This window comes from Paramisgurnus dabryanus, chromosome 10 (genome assembly GCF_030506205.2).
Source record: "Paramisgurnus dabryanus chromosome 10, PD_genome_1.1, whole genome shotgun sequence".
In the NCBI taxonomy this organism is placed as follows: Eukaryota; Metazoa; Chordata; class Actinopteri; order Cypriniformes; family Cobitidae; genus Paramisgurnus; species Paramisgurnus dabryanus.
The window spans coordinates 26,441,988-26,461,886 of NC_133346.1; the positions used below are offsets into that span (position 1 = coordinate 26,441,988).

The 19,899-nt window shown below is 47.0% G+C and overlaps 1 protein-coding gene across 1 annotated transcript in view; it reads right to left on the reverse strand.

Annotated features, from left to right (window-relative positions):
• Positions 1-19,899, reverse strand: part of syk (spleen tyrosine kinase) — a 109,177-nt gene that overhangs the window by 51,296 nt on the left and 37,982 nt on the right. The window contains 1 exon segment of the mRNA XM_065240645.2: positions 12,309-12,468. Coding sequence (XP_065096717.1) covers positions 12,309-12,468 — 160 coding nt within the window.

Below are 19,899 nucleotides of genomic sequence, written 5' to 3' on the forward strand. Positions count from 1 at the left end.
ATTGCCGCTGTTTACTAATGACTGCCGTACGCGTCTATATCAGTAATTCTCAAAGTGTGGTCCGCGGACCACTAGTGGTCCGCCAAACCCCCCTAGTGGTCCGCCAAAAGATGACCTAAATTAGGCAAGTGTTTATACCAGGGCCATTCAATTGGCGGCCCGCGGGTCAGACCCAGCCCCCAAGGTAATTTGATCCGTCCCTTTATGTAGTCTGTAAAAAAGACATCTCTAGAATAAATTTAGTAAGTTAGACAACGGGCCCGCCCTACAGTTACGAGTTGATGCGCGTGCGTCTGTTTCATACAGCATGAGCTGCAGAGCGCGAGTCACGTGACTGGTGCGAGCAGCTGTGTCACGTGTTTGTTTATATTCGCGCTTTGGTCCACAAGTTCAACGCGATCGCCTCCCCCGCTTGCGCCCGCGTCTCAAGACGCGATAGCTGACTGTGGTGAGTTAAGAGACTGGACTCTATGGCTGTTTTAACTTTATTTGTTGTATTTCCAGCTTTAAAACACTGCCTTTTCCGACAATTGTTGTGTCTGCTCAATTATGACTTGCTTATCAACAATGACATTTACGTTACATGTCTTAATAAATGAAACTGCCGTTTTTCCAAAATTCAAAGCATCGTTCTCACACAATAATGCAATTTAAACGAGTAACAGTTCATTTGCACCACTGTATGCGTATCGTGCTGACAAACATACACCTGATTTCACTGCTCTTGCGAAATCTAAAAACATATTCTGTCTTATTAGAAGGTAGCCTAATGTTTGCCAATTATTAAGATGGCTGTTGTTGTTGAAATAGGGCTACTGTAATAATTAGCTTTGACAAAAAACTGCATAAAACAATGTTATGTTCCATGTTATAAACTTTTTGATATGTGCACTGAAGTGAGTAAATGAGTTAAATTCTCAATGAGTGTGATATGGATCTTATTTACCTATTTAAATGTAGAATAAAGCTTAATGTCAAGCATAAACTGAAAGCAGCTAAAATCCACAGATCTATTAGTTTTGTAATGTACTAGTTTTTGTTTCATGTGTAAAATCCCTGTAATTTCAGTGATTTTGCGGGGAATTTTTTTTCAGCATTATATTGTTACCACAGATACAACCATAAACTTCACATACCCACCACCTCAGTTTTAAATTAATGGCTCTTTGGAATGACATTAAGTGGGACCTAGGCTGTTACAGTATGTTTAATTGCAGTTTTTTTTCACATGTGCAGTTTGTTGTTCATATTAAGCTGCAACTCATTTTACATTTACTTTTTCAAATTAAATAAAATTCATATAATAATTTCTGAACATTGCATTTGTGTTTAAAAAATTTGTTTTTGACTTAAAACAGTTGCATATTAAACTTAAATTTAGCTTATCCTTCCTATTTTGTTGTTTTTTGGGGGGCGTGTTAGAGTCAGATTCTGTTAGGTGGTCCTCAGAAAAATATTGGAAGATGAAGTGGTCCTTGGGCTGAAAAAGTTTGAGAAACACTGGTCTATATGGAACGCCCAGGTAGACGAGCACGCGCATGACGTCACATTTTGAATTTCGCGCCAATTCGGACCCGACTTCTCCACACAGAAAAGATCCTACAGGCTGATAGAGACAACCGTGGAGGACACTCAAGGTGTCATTCTTAATATTACATTATGGTTGCCTCATAAATATACAAATGAAAACTCTATCTTAAAGATTTTTTTAAGTAATAAGTTACATTCAGCCCCTTTAAATGACATATTTGTTCAAAACCATTGGTAATATAAATACTGAAATAAACACTACTGTACATGTTAAAGGAACAGTATGTAAGAAATTCATATCAATCAATCATAAAATGGCCCTGATATGTCACTAGACATTAAGAAATCATTTTCATTTCAAAAACTTATATCACTGACAACAGTGGTCTGGCCAGGATATTGTCATTAAAAATGTGGAGTTGCAGCCCTCAACTGATGTTTATGTTGTCAATTTGTGTATTGGCCACCAGCTGTGTGACTGCAGTACCAGTTTTAGCCACAAGTTTTGTGATTGCAATACCAGTTTTGGCCACAATCCTACATACTGTTCCTTTAAAGGTTACATGAATTTACAAACCACAATACTTTGACACTACACTAGAGGTCTTCACGGGTCCACTTAGATCCAAAAACCCTAAAAGTTTCACATACGCCTCAACACGGGTCGGGCACAATAATAGCGGCATCGGGTCTCGGGTAATTAAAAATTTATATGTTTTTGTTGAACGGACCCGAGAAGACCCGAACTCTCTCGCATGTGTGCGTCAATGTTCTTTTCAAACCTCTCATCTGTTTGCCAAGAGCGCTTGCTGGCGGTAGGTTGATTTAGACATGTCAGTCAATTTTGAATGTACATTTTAGCAGTAACCTTGGTGTCGTCGTTAGATAACAACGTAAAAAAAAAATGGAGCAGTAAATGGAGAAGTAAAAATTAAAGAAGAAAAACAATAGTGTGTGTGTGCAAATGCTGTCTATTTCCTTTGTAAAATTGTTTGTAGTGGAGTATCCTGTCTAAATATTTTCACGCCCATGTGCTGTTGTAAGCGGACTGTACGCGCACTGTCCGCACGGTCTTAAAATTTTGTCTGCACGCGGACGGTCCGCGGACCCTCCTCATGAAAAAAATGACGTCATGCGAACGGCACGCATAAGCAGACGTCCACAGTATACTTTAGGCTTTTGTTTCAGGTTCGGGTGAAGTGATTCGGGTCATTTCGGGTCGGGTACATTTCTTTGGAACCGAGAAGACCTCTAGACTACACTGCAAGCCTACAATAATAATCCTGTTAGGAAGGAACAGGAAAACAGGGTATTAATAGAAATAGCCTATAAATCACTTAATGTGTAAAAAAGATACATATAGATCTTAAATGTGTAAAAAATAATGATATATAGGTATATAATGATATATAGGCTTGCCAGATATATTTAAAACATGTTTTGTATGTAGTTTTGCATGAGGATTAGACTTGATTTGGTGCTAGAATGTGCACACATCTACAGTATGCATGCAAACACTGTCTGCATAACATATCCTTAAAACATATCATTATTGTTGCCTAGGTTTTGCTTAGGTTTCAAATACACTGGGTAAGTGCAGAAAGCTGCTAGCACATTTTAATATTTAAAAAAGAGTTCATAATAAATGTTTTATAATCTCCATTTCTTTCTATCCTCAGGTGACGTGAAGTGCTTGCTCTGTCAAGACAATCTTAATAATATCCTGTAGTGTGTTATGCACTAGGATTTTTAAATCTTGTAGTGTGAGCATGTTTAAGATTTGAGAGAAGAATATCTGACAAGATTCTCCTTATGTGTGTGCTGCAACCAGATTTCATAATCTGCCAGGATTATAAAAATCCTGTAGTGTGAGCCAGTTGTACGTTTTTATACATAAAGTTAAGTATAATCTTTTGACGTGTCTGTTGCATTTTGTTAAGGTATTTAAAATGATTTCACATAGTTCAATTCGTTAAGTTCAATTTGTACCACTGTAGTTGAGGTCAAGAAACATATTCATGATGCTGTTATAAAAATATTTGACAGAGTATTAACAGTTAATGACATTTAAATGACTATTTAATGTAATGTTCACCCATAAAGCTAGGTAGTTTCTTAAAGGAATAGTCTACTCATTTTCAATATTAAAATATGTTATTACCTTAACTAAGAACTGTTGAATCATCCCTCTATCATCTGTGTGTGTGCACGTAAGCGCTGGAGCGCGCTGACTCGCCTGAAAAGTCCGCTCCCCTTCTCACTCTCATAATGGGAGAGGGAGGGTGTTACTGCGCCAAGTCGAAGTACTCCCAAAAGTGCTATTACGCCATAAAATATAGTTACTCTTTTAAATCCGCTTAGAAAAGCGCTATGTTTTATTTTGTACCACCAAACTTGCTCGTATAACTACTCGTCTTAAATAGGAAAAACGTTGATGTGTTTGGTCACTTCTAACTATATCTCTAAATGGCAGCATTGAATGAATGGGGCTAAGCTAAATGCTATCGTAGCGTCGCAGCGCGCTCCAGCGCTTACGTGCACACACACAGATGATAGAGGGATGATTCAACAGTTCTTAGTTAAGGTAATAACATATTTTAATATTGAAAATGAGTAGACTATTCCTTTAAATTTGATAATTATTCTGCTATGTCATGTTGATGACAGATTTATCACAAGTTATGATATATTGGTTTATGTCAAGTTGTCATAACAAAGACATCTCAAACAATGTCATCTTTGCATTAAAAATGATATAATCGAACAAATGCCACTAAATGACAGTTGTCATAAATGTGCATAAAATCTACTTCATGTTCATGACGCGTCATGTCATGATTTTGAAAGTTCCCTTTCAGTCGGTCACTACAACGTCACGTCGTGACCGACGAACTGGGAACTCGCTTAGAGAGACCAATCTGCTTCGTTAACTACTAAAACGCCAATGAACTTGTCATTGAGATATTTGCATAATGCTGGCGCCGCCCCGCCCCGCCAGGTGCGTATATAAGCAGCAGGTGCAAATATGGAAATTAGCTTTTTCGCTTCGAAAGCCGGCATTATCTGCTACTGAGAAGCTACTTGCTCTTCTGAGAATGGTTGCTGAAGTTGATTGACAAGCAGTACTAACACAGCGGACACTCGCAGTATTCCACTGCTCTGCATCTTTTTTGTTTTGAGTTTAGTGTGTACATTGCCTCTCCCTGTGCGCATCATCAGCTGAACACCTAAAGAGTGATTTCCCTAAAAGAGTGATACGTGAGAGCTCTGTGTCTTTTTAAAGACAGCCACCCTCTCGTATATTCGGAGATAAGCGTCCTTTTCAGGATAGCTTTTCGTCCGTGCGATCTTGAATGCGAGAAGTATAAGGGCTCCAGTGACGGTCACGAGCGCTGTCTTCGTGCTTGGGCATCGAGCAATCTGAGGCTGCGTTCGTGGAGAGTTTTTGTTCTCTCTGTGAGAGCATAACCCTCTTGGATTGCGGAGACGACTGTTGTTTCTACGGGAACGATTTCCGTGCCTTTGCAGTGCTGACGCCGCCATGGTGCGGCTGTCAAGCGCTCGCAGGACGCTCTTCGCATCACTAGGCTACTGGCCTTCTCATCCCCTGCTGGTTGAGGCACCGGTGGAGACTGCAGAGTCGTGTTCTACGATTTCTGCTGAATCCATTTGACCTCCTTCTGGTCCCGTCACTTCTGCAGCATCAGAGGGGTGCCCACTTTTCCCTCCGAGGCGGAGTCGTCCCGGAGATAGCGGCTGTGCCCGCTTGAGCGGCGGAAACGGTAGAGTTGGAGGGGTTAACCCCCCTCCGCCCGAACCGTCCCGCCTGCATGATTGGTACTTCGGAGCTGCTCGGGCCTCTCGGACCTCACCTCCTGTGCCTTTCCCGTGGGCACGAAGGGCTGACTCGATGGAATTCTTGGCCGTCTACGGCCATTCAGCCTTCACCCCTCACCTCCCTCGATGATGGAGCCGCTAAGGGTTATGTCAGCTTCCTTTTAGTGAGCGGGGGGTCGTGATGCAACTGTGTCCGGCCCCCGCTGACTCATGGAAGGACCGGTCGACCCTTCTCTCGCGGGCTTGGAGTCCCAGCCTGTGGAGAGGCGGCATCTGTTGCATGCCGTCCCTTGCATGCCACTGGGCTGTGCACGTCTTGAGATGGGCGCGAGGGAGGCCACGACCCTCGATCGTGCAATGTCCACCACAGTGGTCCAAGAATGCCACCTTTGGCTGTGTCTGGCTGACGCGACGGACGCAGACAAGAATAACTTCCTGAATGCTCTTGTCTCACAGAACGGCCTCTTCTGCGAGTCCGGGAGTTTCCACGATGCAGACTGAGGCAATCTCTTAGGTCTTGCCCCGGGGGAGGAGAGCTGCCCTGGTCCACCAACGCCGGCTCCTCAGTCTGCCTCTCGCCGAGGGCGTCCTGCGGTGGCCACCTCCGTTCCTCCTCCTCGGACCCCATCTCGGCAGCACAAGGGAACCGGTCGTCAGCAGCTCGCCCTGCCCGCTCAGCCCGCTACCCGTGGCAAACGGAGGTTCAAGCGGCCCCGAGTTGGGCGACCCGGAGTTGGAGAGGATCACTCTTCGGGAGACGGTGAAGGCACCACTCCCTCCCCCAGAAGAGGGCCGGGTGGAAAATCTTTGGTTTCATTTTGTTCCACCGGCTGTCCAGCCGGTACCCACATAACCACACTAAGAGTGCATTCCTCTTCCCTCTCCAGGTCTCCTGAGGATCGAGAGAGCCGTGAGCGGGCACACACCAGCTCACCCTTTTCCTCCTCTTTCGCCAGCGGGTGTTTTTCGGAGTCTGCTCTCTCCGCTCAGGAGAATTCAATTCAATTTTATTTATATAGCGCTTTTCAAAATTTGGTAATTGTATCAAAGCAGCTTTACATAATAGATGCAGTGAAAAGCACAGAAGATCGACAGATAGCACAACGTAATACACGATAGCACAAGCAGCTAAATTTGCTGCGGCTATAAATCAACATTATAAGCAAACATATTACTAATGTAACGTATAGAAGTTAAGCCCAAAAAGGCTGTCTCCCCGCGTTGAAAAACCCCCTAGGAGAAAAAACCCCGGATTTTAAGCCGGGAAGTAAAAAAAGTCCTAGGAGGAAAAACCCCTTTGGAGATATATATATATATATATATATACACACATTGAAACGGAAGGAGATTAAGCGGGTTCTGCCGGTGGTCATTGGTCAGGCATCAGCTGGACATCACGTTGAAGAACAGCCAGTAGATCAGAGGTGTGCTGACTTTCACATTTACCTGAACTGGATCTGTTTGTCTCATTGTCCTCGGGATCGAGGACGAGACAGGGAGAGAGAAACAAAATCTTATTAGCGTAGGGGCCGTACACATAAAAAGCAAGTGTCACACAGTCATGTGGTTTTAGTCAGATCGGTTCCGGACAGGCTAACTATTGCTGGTTAAGTGTATTACATATAGTTGGTGATTTTAGAAATTTTTTTGTGGGCCCAGGGCGAGTATATGTATGGGGCCCCCCATATGAGCTTTAAAACAGAAACAGAACTCGTTTGACTAAGGCCAGAGGCCCCACTGCCGTCGTTAATACTAACGTACAGTGGCAAACGGTTCTGTATGACGTACTATTTTAAGATCATGGAAAAAAGCCACAATTGCAAACCGACCGTATTTGGCAATTAAGACTCAATCGACAACTAATTCAAAGTTTCAGCATATTACTAAAGAGTATTAATGACATTTACCATGCTTTGGAGTGTTGACGAAAAAAGGTTTTAATTTATTCATTAATTTATTTATTTATTAGGTTGTACAAGCTAGCTATTGGGAGATAAGTACCATTACTAAAACAAACTATGTGAATGCCTTGTTAAAGAGAAAAGTTTTAAGTCTAGATTTAAAGTTATCTACTGTCTCTGATTTTCGGACTTCGGTTGGTAAATCATTCCATAGCTTAGGGGCTAAGTAGGAAAAGGATCGGCCACCTTTAGACACTTTTGATATTTTAGGGATAATTAAGAGTCCAGAATTTTATGACCACAATGCACGTGATGGATTGTATTCTGATAATAATTCTCTAAGATATGAGGGTGCTAGGCCATTTAGGGCTTTGTAGGTGATTAGTAATATATTAAATTGTATGTGATATTTAACTGGTAGCCAGTGTAAATATGCCAGAATTGGGCTTATGCGGTCATACTTCTTAGATCGAATAAGAACTCTTGCAGAAGCGTTTTGAACTAGCTGAAGCTTGTTTACCTGATTTGCATGGCATCCTCCGAGTAACGAGTTACAATAGTCTATTCTAAAGGTCATAAAGCGTGGATAAGCTTCTATGCATCTGATGCAGACAACATATGGCGTATTTTTGAGATATTTCTAATGTGGAAGAATGCTATGCGGCAGACATTGGAGATATGGCTATCGAAGGCTAAATTGCTGTCGAACATCACACCTAAATTCTTAACCGTGGAGGTTGGCACCACAGTACAGCCATCTATGGGCAACTTGTAATCTGTCATATTATATTTGTAGCGATTCGGTTCGATAACAAGTATCTCTGTCTTATTGGAGTTTAGCATAAGAAAGCTATGTGCCATCCAGTCACTTATATCGCTGATGCAGTCTGATAGCTTAGAAAACTGTTGTGTTTCGCTAGGATGTGAGGAGATGTAAAGCTGTGTGTCATCGGCATAGCAGTGAAACTGTATGTTATGATTCCTGATAATATCTCCTAGAGGTAACATATATAACAAGAACAGGATAGGACCTAAAACTGATCCCTGCGGTACGCTGTATTTAACCAGGGAGTGATATGACTTTTCCTCATTTACATAAACAAACTGATAGCAATTGATAGCGAGAACAGACGACCATCACCCTCAGCGGGCTCAGGTCAGTGTCACACACACACACTGTAGATGTTCGTGCTCTCACGGCACACACACCGGCAGTCTCACCTGTCCCGCTCCGCTGCCCCACCGCTGGTACTTCGGTAGTGCCGTTAATTCCCCTCGTACGGTCCCTGGGTGCTTGGCTTCAGCTCACCAGCCCGTCTCGTTGGGTTTTACGCACGATCCGCCTCGGTTACGAAATACAATTTACCGGCACCCCCCCAAATTCTCGGGCATTCGTTTCACTACAGTGAAAGCGTCCGATGCACATGTACTGCGTGCAAAGTCGATGTCCTGCTGGCGAAGGAGGTATAGAGCCGGTCCCTCTTACCGAGATGATGATAGGGTTTTTCCAGCCTTTATCTCATAGTACCCAAAATACATGGCGGATTACAACCGATTTGAATTACACTCCGGCTCTCCAAATGAGATCCTTCAGGATGATAACACCGAAGCGCGTATTTCAATGTTCAGATCGGTTTGCAGCCTTAGACCTGTAGACGTGTACTTCATGTGTCCATCTCCCCTCGCCACAGGCCGTTCGCGTTCGTAGGGAGGGCATATCAATACTAAGTACCTCCATTCGAGCTGTCTCTCTCTCCCCGTGTTTCCATGAAAGTGCTAGACACGGCATTAAAACCCCCGAGAAAGAGCGCTGTTCGCATTCTGCTTATATTTACGTCGGCTTATAATAGCTCGTTCTCGGCAGACGCTGCGCGAACACAGAGATTTAATGCTATGGGATCTTGCTAGTTTAAGTCTTCAGGTCAACTGGGAAAAGAGTAACTTTGCCCCGTGCAGAGGATCTTTTTCTCAGTGTGGAAAAAGACTTGATCGATTTATCGGCGTGTTTAACAGATGCGCGCATCCAGTCAATTCTGACTTGCCGCGGTTCATTTCGAGGGAAGAATGCGGTCCTCTGAAACCATTTCAGAAGCTCCTGGGGCATATGGCAGCTGCCGCGGCTGTGACACCGCTCGGGGTGCTCCATATGAGACCGCTTCAGCGTTGGCTTTACGATCGAGTCCCGAGGAGAGCGTGGCGCACCGGCATACACCGTGTAACCATTACACCTGCGTGTCGTTTTAATTTCACCCCGTGGTCAGACCCAGCGTTCTGAGGGCAGATATGCCCCGAGACAGGTCTCCTGGCATTCTGTAGCACATACGATGCCCCCAGCATGGGGTGACCAGCCACGTACGACGGGCTTGCAGTTTCAGGGGTGTGCATAGCACCCCAACTGCTGCGAGCTGTGGGCTGTATATCTGGGACTCTGCTATGGGAGCTGCAAGGAAAGGATGTATTAATTCGCACCGACAACATTGCGACTGTTGCGTATTTCAACCGTCAAGGCGGTTTTGCGCTCTCGTCACCTGTTGCATCTCGCTCGTCATCTCCTCCTTTGGAGTCAGAAGCATCTGAGGTAACTTCGTGCCATTCACATTCCGGGTTCGCTTAAACACAGCGGCAGACGCGCTTCCCGAGCTGCGCGCCCCGGCGAATGGCGACTCCAGCTCCACGGTCCAGCTAATTTGGAAGAAGTTCGATTGTACACAGATAGATCTGTTTCTAGGCTGTCACCCTCCACCATTAAAGTTGATAACTCTTTAATAAACGGCAGATCGGTTGGCCAGCACGATTTAATTATTAGATTTCTAAGAGGTGCACGAAGGCTACATCCTTCGCGTCCTCCCTCTATTCCTCCTTGGGACCTGTTGGTGCTGAAAGCCCTGCAGGGACCCCCGTTTTAGCCTTTGCAGTCTGTGAGTCTGAAGTTTTTATCAATGAAAACTTTGACCCTGCTCGCATTGGCCTCTGTTAAGAGGGTAGATGACTTTCATGCATTCTCCATCGACGATTCGTGCCTTCAGTTTGGTCCTGATGTCTTGAGCGTAATACTCAGACCCAGACCAGGCTACGTGCCCAAAGTTCCCACCACTCCCTTCAGAGATCAGGTGGTGAGCTTGCAAGCGCTGCCCCCGGAGGAGGCAGACCCAACCATGGCTTTATTATGTCCCGTACGCGCACTGCGCCTCTACGTGGATCGCACACAAAGCCTCAGGACCACAGATCAGCTCTTTGTTTGTTACGGTGGTCAGTAGAGAGGGAAAGCTGTCACTAAGCAGAGGATGGCTCATTGGATAGTTGATACTATCGCCCTTGCTTATAATCTGCAGGGCATTCCTTGTCCATTTAACTTGAGAGTGCACTCTACTAGAAGTGTTGCCTCATCGTGGGCACTCGCTCGTGGTTCCTCGCTAACAGACATCTGCAGAGCTGCTGGTTGGGCGACACCTAATACGTTCATTAGATTTTACAGTGTTCGTGTCGAGCCTGTCTCCTCTCGTGTCCTTTCCTCGCTAGGGGAAGCACAGAGAACAGGTTCGCAGGTCGGCTTGCAGCCTCCGACTGACGCTACACAATAACTGTCAGTATGGAAGGCCATCCAGTCAAAATGCGTAATTGTTTGATTGACTTTCCTCCGCTGCCCTGGCAGCCTGATGTTGCGGAGCATCCGCTGCCAGCCTTTCACTAGCTGCATCCTTGCGAACCTATGTGTTTGGCTCGGGCATCCACAATGCGTCCCACCGGGTTCCTTTGTGAGTATTTTTCCGTGGGGTTAATCCTACTAGCCCATGTTTCCCTCAGCAGAGCACTGCTTTGCTTACACAGCCACGGCTGTCTTTTACCTCAACTACGGTTTACTTTCGCCCACCATCAGCCCTTAACGCAGCGTTCCTATCCCGCTCAGATAGGGCGCTTCCCAGTCGCTGGCACTACTGTGGGGTTAATGTGACCGACTGAAAGGGAACGTCTCGGTTACGTATGTAACCCAGGGAACGGAGACGTCACGTCCCGTCGCCACAGGGCTGCTCCCTGCTGTTTATCGGCCGGTCACACTTTCCGGCTTTCTCAGGGAAATTAAGCTAATTTCCATATTTGCACCTGCTGCTTATATACGCACCTGGTGGGGCGGCACCAGCATTATGCAAATATCTCAATGCCAAGTTCATTGGCGTTTTAGTAGTAAACGAAGCAGATTGGTCTCTCTAAGCGAGTTCCCAATTCGTCGGTCACGAAACCTGATGGAATAACAATAAAGCTTGCTTCAATTATTAATAAATAACTCTCTTAACTCTAGATTTCTTTAATAAGAATTCTAATAAGAAGGCAACAAAGAATGTCCAGTCATGACTAATCAGTCATTAAATGTGATGTGTTGTGAAGTGTAAGTTTGTGCTCCTTTCTGACTGCCAAAGATTAAAATCTGCTCCAGTCACAAGAAACAATGGCAACCTAGCAGAGTTGGCGTCCACCTGGCATTTCAGCCGCATTTAAATGCTTTGGTGTATGCCCCCTAACTAATTACTTGCGTTTTAGTACTTCCCAACACTGGTGACTAATGCTGTTCTACAAAACCATTTTAAAAAACTAAAAGGAATAAAGTCTCATAAAAGTCATCCATGTCACTGTAATTTCAGAATCTCAGAATATTTTTGTGTGAGTAAGTAACAGCTGATGGGGTTGCAGGCACTCCACTTCGCGTAGTGCCTAACAACGCCCTTCAGCCGTTACTTATTCACGATACAGCACAGCCTCTCGTACCTTATTGCTTACATATAACATGAGAAGGACTTAGAATGTAGCATGCAAGTCATGTACACTACTGCTTTTCAGCATCAATTTTGGAATTGAAAAGCCTGTGGTCACTATCTATTGTATTGTATGGCAAGAACATTGTAATATTTTTACCTTTATGTCCCACACAAAAACACAAAATGTAGAGTTTGGAATGAAATGTAGTTAAATAATTTTTGGGGGGTAAAATAGGGTTAATATTTTTGATTGTGGTCAAATGTATTCTTTTAGGCTTGATTGACTAACTTCTTCATCTGGTAAATGCCTTTTAAGACCGTGCCAAAATTGCCTGAGCCCAACTCTCCATCCTCAAGTATCAGGTCACTCCGGTTTACTGTAGTTGAACGCAGTTCTTCAGGATCTGCATATGGACTCTCATAAACCTGTGTGTCCATTGGCATAGCTTCTGTGAAAACATAACATTATATTTTAAAGAAAATATAAGATCAGAGTGGGGTGATACTAGTCCAAGGTTAGCACAGTACTAATTATTTTTATTATTACAATTTAATAGTATATTTACATTACATTAGTATATTATAGTATTATTTTACAGTAAATATATTACAACCCCAAATCAGAAAAAGTTGGAACACTGTAGAAATTGTGAGTTAAAAAGGAATGGAATAATTTACTAATCTCATAAACTTATATTTTATTTACAATAGAATATAGATAACATATTAAATGTTGAAAGTGAGACATTTTGAAATGCCATGCCAAATATTGGCTCATTTTGGATTTCATGAGAGCTACACATTCCAAAAAAAGTTGGGACAGGTAGCAATAAGAAGCCAGAAAATTTAAATGTACATAAGGAACAGCTTAAGGACTAATTTGCAACTTATCAGGTCAATTGGCAACATGATTGTGTATAAAAAAGCCTGTCAGAGTGGCGGTGTCTGTCAGAAGTCAAGATGGGCAGAGAATCACCAATTCCCCCAATGCTGTGGTAAAAATAGTTTTCTGAGTTTCAGAGAGAAAAATTGCAAAGAGTTTGAAGTTATCATCATCTACAGTGCATAATATCATCGAAAGATTCAGAGAATCTGGAACAATCTCTGTGCGTAAGGGTCAAGGCTGGAAAACCATACTTGATGCCCGTGATCTTCGGGCTCTTAGACTGCACTGCATCACATACAGGAATGCTACTGCAATGGAAATCATAACATGGGCTCTGGAATACTTCCAGAAAACATTGTCTGTGAACACAATCCACCGTGCCATTCGCTGTTGCCGGCTAAAACTCTATAGGTCAAACAAGAAGCCATATCTAAACATGACCCAGAAGTGCAGGCGTTTTCCCTGGGCCAAGGCTCATTTAAAATGGACTTTGGCAAAGTGGAAAAATATTCTGTGGTCAGACGAATCAAAATTTGAAGTTCTTTTTGGAAAACTGGGACGCCATTTCATCCGGACTAAAGAGGACAAGGACATCCCAAGTCGTTATTAGCGCTCATTTTAGAAACCTGCATCTCTGATGGTTTGGGGTTGCATGAGTGCGTGTGGCATGGGCAGCTTACACATCTGGAAAGGCACCATCAATGCTGAAAGGTTTATCCAAGTTTAAGAGCAACATATGCTCCCATTCAGACGTCGTCTCTTTCAGGGAAGACCTTGCATTTTCCAACATGACAATGCCAGACCACATACCGCATCAATGGACTCTATGCACGCTTAACTTCCACGTTTGACTCAAGGCTGCTATGCAGTTTCCGGTACGGGATATTTAAAGCGGATTGACGGCAGAATCGCTAAAATGTACTCGGTTGTTTGCTGAATTTACCCAAATTTACAACCTGTGATTTGTGAAGAATTGTCCAGATGTGCAAACTCGAGAAAGGTTACAAGTTTTATGTGTCGTCTCTGTATAATCATTAAGATATGTTCAGCTAGCCTGTACTAGCAGAGCTTACATTGTGCTATTTTTACGATTCGAACAGCAGGCTAATCACGCTGGTAATATATTACGTCTTTGTAATGGTAAAGTATGTTAAAGTAATCTTAAAGTGTCAGGTAAAATAAGAGATTCATATACACATCGATTGTCAAAACATTTTTACTTGGTTATTTTTGAGTTATCCTGACACATTTGAGAATCTAAAGAACAAAGCAAAAAAGGCTTACTATTGTAAAGTCTGTTGTAGAAATATTTTTCCCATTATTTGTTATCCTGTGTATTTAGTTTGTTGTGTGTGTGTTTTTTTTTTCTTTCTCTGAAGTTATTCTTGTTGTCATTGATATTAATTTTCCATTTGTCTTTTGCATTTGTTATTAATAAAGAATACATAAATATCGAAAATATGAGTTTCTACTGTTCTAACATTTAGCTTGTATAACGTCTCGGTTACGGATGTAACCCTCGTTCCCTGAAGGAGGGAACGGAGACGTCACGTCGTGACCGACGAATTGGGAACTCGCTTAGAGGGACCAATCTGCTTCGAATACTACTAAAACGCCAATGAACTTGGCATTGAGATATTTGCATAATGCTGGCGCCGCCTCGCCAGGTGCGTATATAAGCAGCAGGTGCAAATAGGGAAATTAGCTTCTTTTTCGCTGAGAAAGCCGGAAAGTGTGACCGGCCGTAACAGCAGGTGGCAGCACCTGTGGCGACGGGACGTGACGTCTCCGTTCCCTCCTTCAGGGAACGAGGGTTACATCCGTAACCGAGACGTTCCCTTTCAGTCGGTCACTACGACGTCACGTCGTGACCGACGAATTGGGAATCCCTACCAAAACGCCACTAGGGGCTGACCTCTTCCAGTGTCTGCAGAGAATCCTCCAAAATCCCCTCGGGGACATGGAGAAATAGGATAGGGCAGAAAGGCCGGTCACTAGATGTTCCTTTAACCCACAGAAGTGCCAGCGACTGGGAAGCGCCCTACCTGAGCGGGATAGGAACGCTGCGGAAGCCACCGCCCCTCTTAAGGGCTAATGGTGGACGATAAGAATAAAGACAGCCGTGGCTGTGTAAGCAAAGCAGTGCTCTGCTAAGGGAAACGTGGGCTGGTAGGATTAACCCCACGGAAAAATACTCACAAAGGAACCCGGTGGGACACAATGTGGAGCCCGAGCCAACACGTAGGTTCGCGAGGATACAACTAGTGAAGGCTGACAGCCAATGCTCCGCAACAAAGGCTGCCAAGGCAGCGGAGGAAGAACAATTCAAACCATTACGCATCTTTGTTCTGAAGGCCTTCCATACTGACACAGTCATGAAGCATCAGTTGGAGGCTGCAAGCCGACCTGCGAGTCTGCTCTCCGTGCCCTCCCTGGTGAGGAAAGAACACGAGAGGATACAGGCTCGATACGAACACTGTAAAATCTAATGAACGTATTAGGTGTCGCCCAACCAGCAGCTCTACAGATGTCTGTTAGCGAGGAACCACGAGCTAAAGCCCAAGATGAGGCAACACTCCGTGTGGAGTGCGCTCTCAAATTAAAGGGGCAAGGAATACCCTGAAGATTATAAGCCAGGGTGATAGTATCAACTATCCAATGAGACATCCTCTGCTTAGTGACAGCTTTCCCTTTCTGCTGGCCACCATAACAAACAAAGAGCTGGTCTGAGGTCCTGAGGCTTTGCGTGCGATCCACGTAGAGTCGCAGTGCGCGTACGGGGCACAACAAAGCCATGGTTGGGTCTGTGTCCTCCGGAGGCAGCGCTTGCAAGCTCACCACTTGATCTCTGAATGGAGTGGTGGGAACTTTGGGCACGTAGCCTGGTCTGGGCCTCAATGTTACGCTTGAGGCAGCAGGACCAAACTGAAGGCACGAATCGTCAACAGAGAATGCATGTAAATCCCCTACTCTCTTCACTGAAGCCAATGCTAGCAGGGTCAGAGCTTTCATTGATAAAAGCTTCAGACTCGCAGACTGCAAAGGCTCGAACGGGGGGGCCTGAAGGGCTTTCAGCACCGTGGACAGGTCCCAGGGAGGAATAGAAGGAGAGCGCGAGGGGTTTAGCCTACGAGCGCCTCTTAAAAATCTAATAACCAAATCATGCTGGCCAACTGATCTGCCGTTGATAAGTGAGTGATGAGCAGAAATAGCAGCGATATCAACTTTAATGGTGGAGGGTGACAGCCTACCGTCTAACCTATGTTGAAGATGTAAAAGCACGATGTTAATAGGGCATTCTCTGGGGTCCTCGCGTTGCGAAGAGCACCAGGTGACGAAAAGGTTCCATTTAAACGCGTAAGCCCGTCTCGTGGACGGAGCTCGAGCCGCGTCGATTGTGTTAGATACCGCCTGTGGTAAATCACCTAAACCTTGCGCGCGCTCAACGACCACACATGGAGATCCCACAGGTCGGGGCGCGGGTGCCATAATGTGCCCCCTCCTTGAGAAAGAAGGTCCTTCCTCAGGGGAATCCGCCAGGGAGGGGCTGTCGCGAGGAGCATTAGCTCTGGAAACCAATTCTTGCTCGTCCAATATGGGGCGATCAGTAAAAGGCTCTCCTCGTCCTGCCTGACTTTGCACAATGTCTGTGCGATTAAGCTCACTGGGGGGAATGCGTATTTGCGCATCCCCCGAGGCCAGCTGTGCGCCAAAGCGTCCACGCCGAGGCTGCCCTCGGTTAGTGAATAAAATAGGCGACAGTGGGTATCGTCCGGCGACGCAAACAGGTCTATCTGCGCACGACCGAACTTCTTCCAAATTAGCTGGACCGTCTGGGGGTGGAGTCGCCATTCGCCGGGGCGCGCAGCTCGAGAAAGCGCGTCCTCCGCTGTATTGAGCGAGCCCGGAATGTGAATGGCACGAAGGGACCTCAGATGCTTCTGACTCCAAAGGAGGAGATGACGAGCGAGATGCGACAGGTTTCGGGAGCGCAAACGGTTGATATACGCAACGGTCGCAGTGTTGTCGGTGCGTACTAGTACATCCTTCCCTCGCAGCTCCGTAGCGAAGCGTACAAGTCCCAGATATACTGCCCACAACTCTCGGCAATTGATGTGCCAGTGCAACTGGGGTGCTGTCCACACCCCTGAAGCTGTAAGCTCGTCGTACGTGGCACCCCAGCCCGTGTCGGACGCATCTGTGTGTACAACAGCATGCTGAGCGATTTGTCTCATGGACACACCGGACCTGAGAAACGCGGGGTCCGACCACGGGGGGAATGTTAGGCGACACGCAGGTGTAATAGCTACACGATGGATGCCGGCGCGCCATGCTCTCCTCGGGACTCGATCGTGAAGCCAACGCTGAAGCGGTCTCATATGGAGCAGTCCGAGCGGTGTCACGGCCGCTGCTGCTGCCATATGCCCCAGGAGCTTCTGAAATTGTTTCAGCGGGACCGCATTCTTCCCTCGAAATGAACCGAGGCAAGTCAGAATTGACTGGATGCGCTCTTCTGTTAAACGCGCCGATAAATCGATCGAGTCCAGTTCCATACCGAGAAAAGAGATCCTCTGCGTGGGGCAGAGTTTGCTCTTTTCCCAGTTGACCCGAAGACCCAAACGGGCGAGATGCCGAAGCGTTAAATCTCTGTGCTCGCAAAGCGTCCGTCGAGAATGCGCTATTATAAGCCAATCGTCGAGGTAAGCCAATATGCGAACGCCGCTCTCTCTGAGGGGTTTTAACGCCGCCTCCACTACTTTCGTGAACACACGGGGAGAGAGGGATAGCCCGAACGGTAAAACTTTGTACTGGTATGCCCGTCCCTCGAATGCAAACCGGAGAAACGGTCTGTGACGAGGGATAATGGACACATGAAAGTACGCGTCTTTCAGGTCTATTGCCGCAAACCAATCTTGGGGGCGAATTGAATTGAATATTTGCTTCGGTGTTATCATCCTGAAAGACCTCCTCTGCAGAGATTTGTTCAGAACGCGCAAATCCAAGATCGGTCGCAACCCACCGCCTTTTTTGGGTACTATAAAATACGGGCTGTAGAAACCCGACCTCATCTCGGTTGGAGGGACCGGCTCGATCGCGTCCTTCGCCAGCAGGACTTCGACCTCTGCACGCAGTACGTGTGCATCGGACGCTTTCACCGTGGTGAAACGAATGCCCGAGAATTTGGGTGTGTGCCCAATTTCGTAACCGAGGCGAACAGTGCGTAAAACCCAATGAGACGGGCTGGGAAGCTGAAGCCAAGCCCCCAGGGACCGTACAAGGGGAATTAACGGCACTGCCGGGGTACCCGCGGTGGGGCGGCTGAGCGGGACAGGTGGTACTGCCGGTACGTCTGCTGAGACAGCATAAGTATCTACAGTATGTGTGTGTGTGACACTGACCTGAGCCCGCTGAGGGTGACGGTCGTCTGGTCTCCTCAGCGGAGAGCACAGACTCCGAGGAGGGTGCTGGTGGTCCCGTCTCCTCAGCGGAGAGCTGGAACTCCTCAGAACACCCGCTGGCGATAGAGGAGAGGGAGGAAGAGCATGTAAATGCCCGCTCACATCTCTCTCGATCCTCTGAAAACCTGGAGAAGGAATAGGAATGCACTCTTTTTGTGGTTTTGTGGGTGCCGGCTGAGAAGCCGGCGGAACAGAAACAAAACGAAACCAAAGATTCTCCACCCGGCCCTCTACCGGTGGAGGGAGCGATGCCATCACCGTCTCCCGTAGAGTGATCCCATCCGAGTCCAGGTCGCCCGTCTCAGGGCCGCTTCGATTTCCGTTTACCACGGGAAGCGGGTGGGGCGGGCGTGGCGGGCTGTCGACGGCTGTTCCCCCTCCGTGGCCTGGAAGATGTTCTAGTGGGGGGGGTGGAGGCAGCCGCCACAGGGCACCCTCGGCGAGGAGCAGACGGGCCCGCCGGCGCTGGAGGGCGAGATGCAGGTCGCTTGCGCCGGGGCATGATCTGAGCGATCGCCTCCGTCTGCTTCTGGGCGGCGGAGAACTGCTGGGCAAAGGACTCCACCGACTCACCGAAGAGGCCAGCCTGGGACACTGGAGCGTCCAAGAACTTGTTCTTCTCCGCATCCGACATGTCTGCCAGACATAGCCATAAGTGGCGTTCCTGGACCACCATCGTGGACATGGCACGACCAATTGCCTGCGCTGTCACCTTCGTAGCGCGAAGAGCCAGATCAGTGGCAGCCCGGAGCTCCGAAAGGACAGGCGAGTCGTGTCCTCCCTCGTGCAGATCCCTCAAGGCCTTCGCTTGGTGAACCTGCAGCAACGCCATAGCGTGCAGGGCTGAAGCCGCCTCTCCACATGCCTGGTGGGCAGCGCCCCGTTAAACCGGAGAACTGTCTGCAGGCACGAGAGGGGAGGGTTGGGCGGTCCTTCCAAGAGGGAGCGTTGGCCGGACACAGCTGCATCGCGACCGCACGCTCCACAGGAGGGATCCCCGTATAACCCTTAGCGGCTCCGCTGGTGAGGGAGGTGAGGGGGGAGGGCTGAAACGGCCGTAATCTCGTAGAAAACGGCGACTTCCAGGTTCTAGTCAGCTCCTCGTGCACCTCGGGGAAGAAAGGCACCGGTGGAGAGGGTTGTGAAACCCGGGCAGCTCCAAAGAACCAATCATCCAGGCGGGACGGTTCGGGCTGAGGGGGGGAACCCACTCTAACCCTACGGTCTCCGCCGCTCGAGCGAGCACGGCCACCATCTCTGGATCGAACTCCGGCGTCCCAACCCGACCAGAGGGAGTAAGGGCGTCGGGGTCCACGTCAGGGGGAGGAGGCCCACCCTCGGATGCTGCGGCGTCAGTGGACCCGGAGGGCGGCACGATGGATTCTAGAGTCATCGTAGAACACGACGCTGAAGTTTCCATCGGCACATCAACCGGCTGTGGATGAGGAGGCTGAGAGCTGGAGGACGAATCCCCCGACCGGCTCAGCACAGTGATGCGGAGGTCGTCCTTAGAGAGCTTCACGGCCGCACCGTGG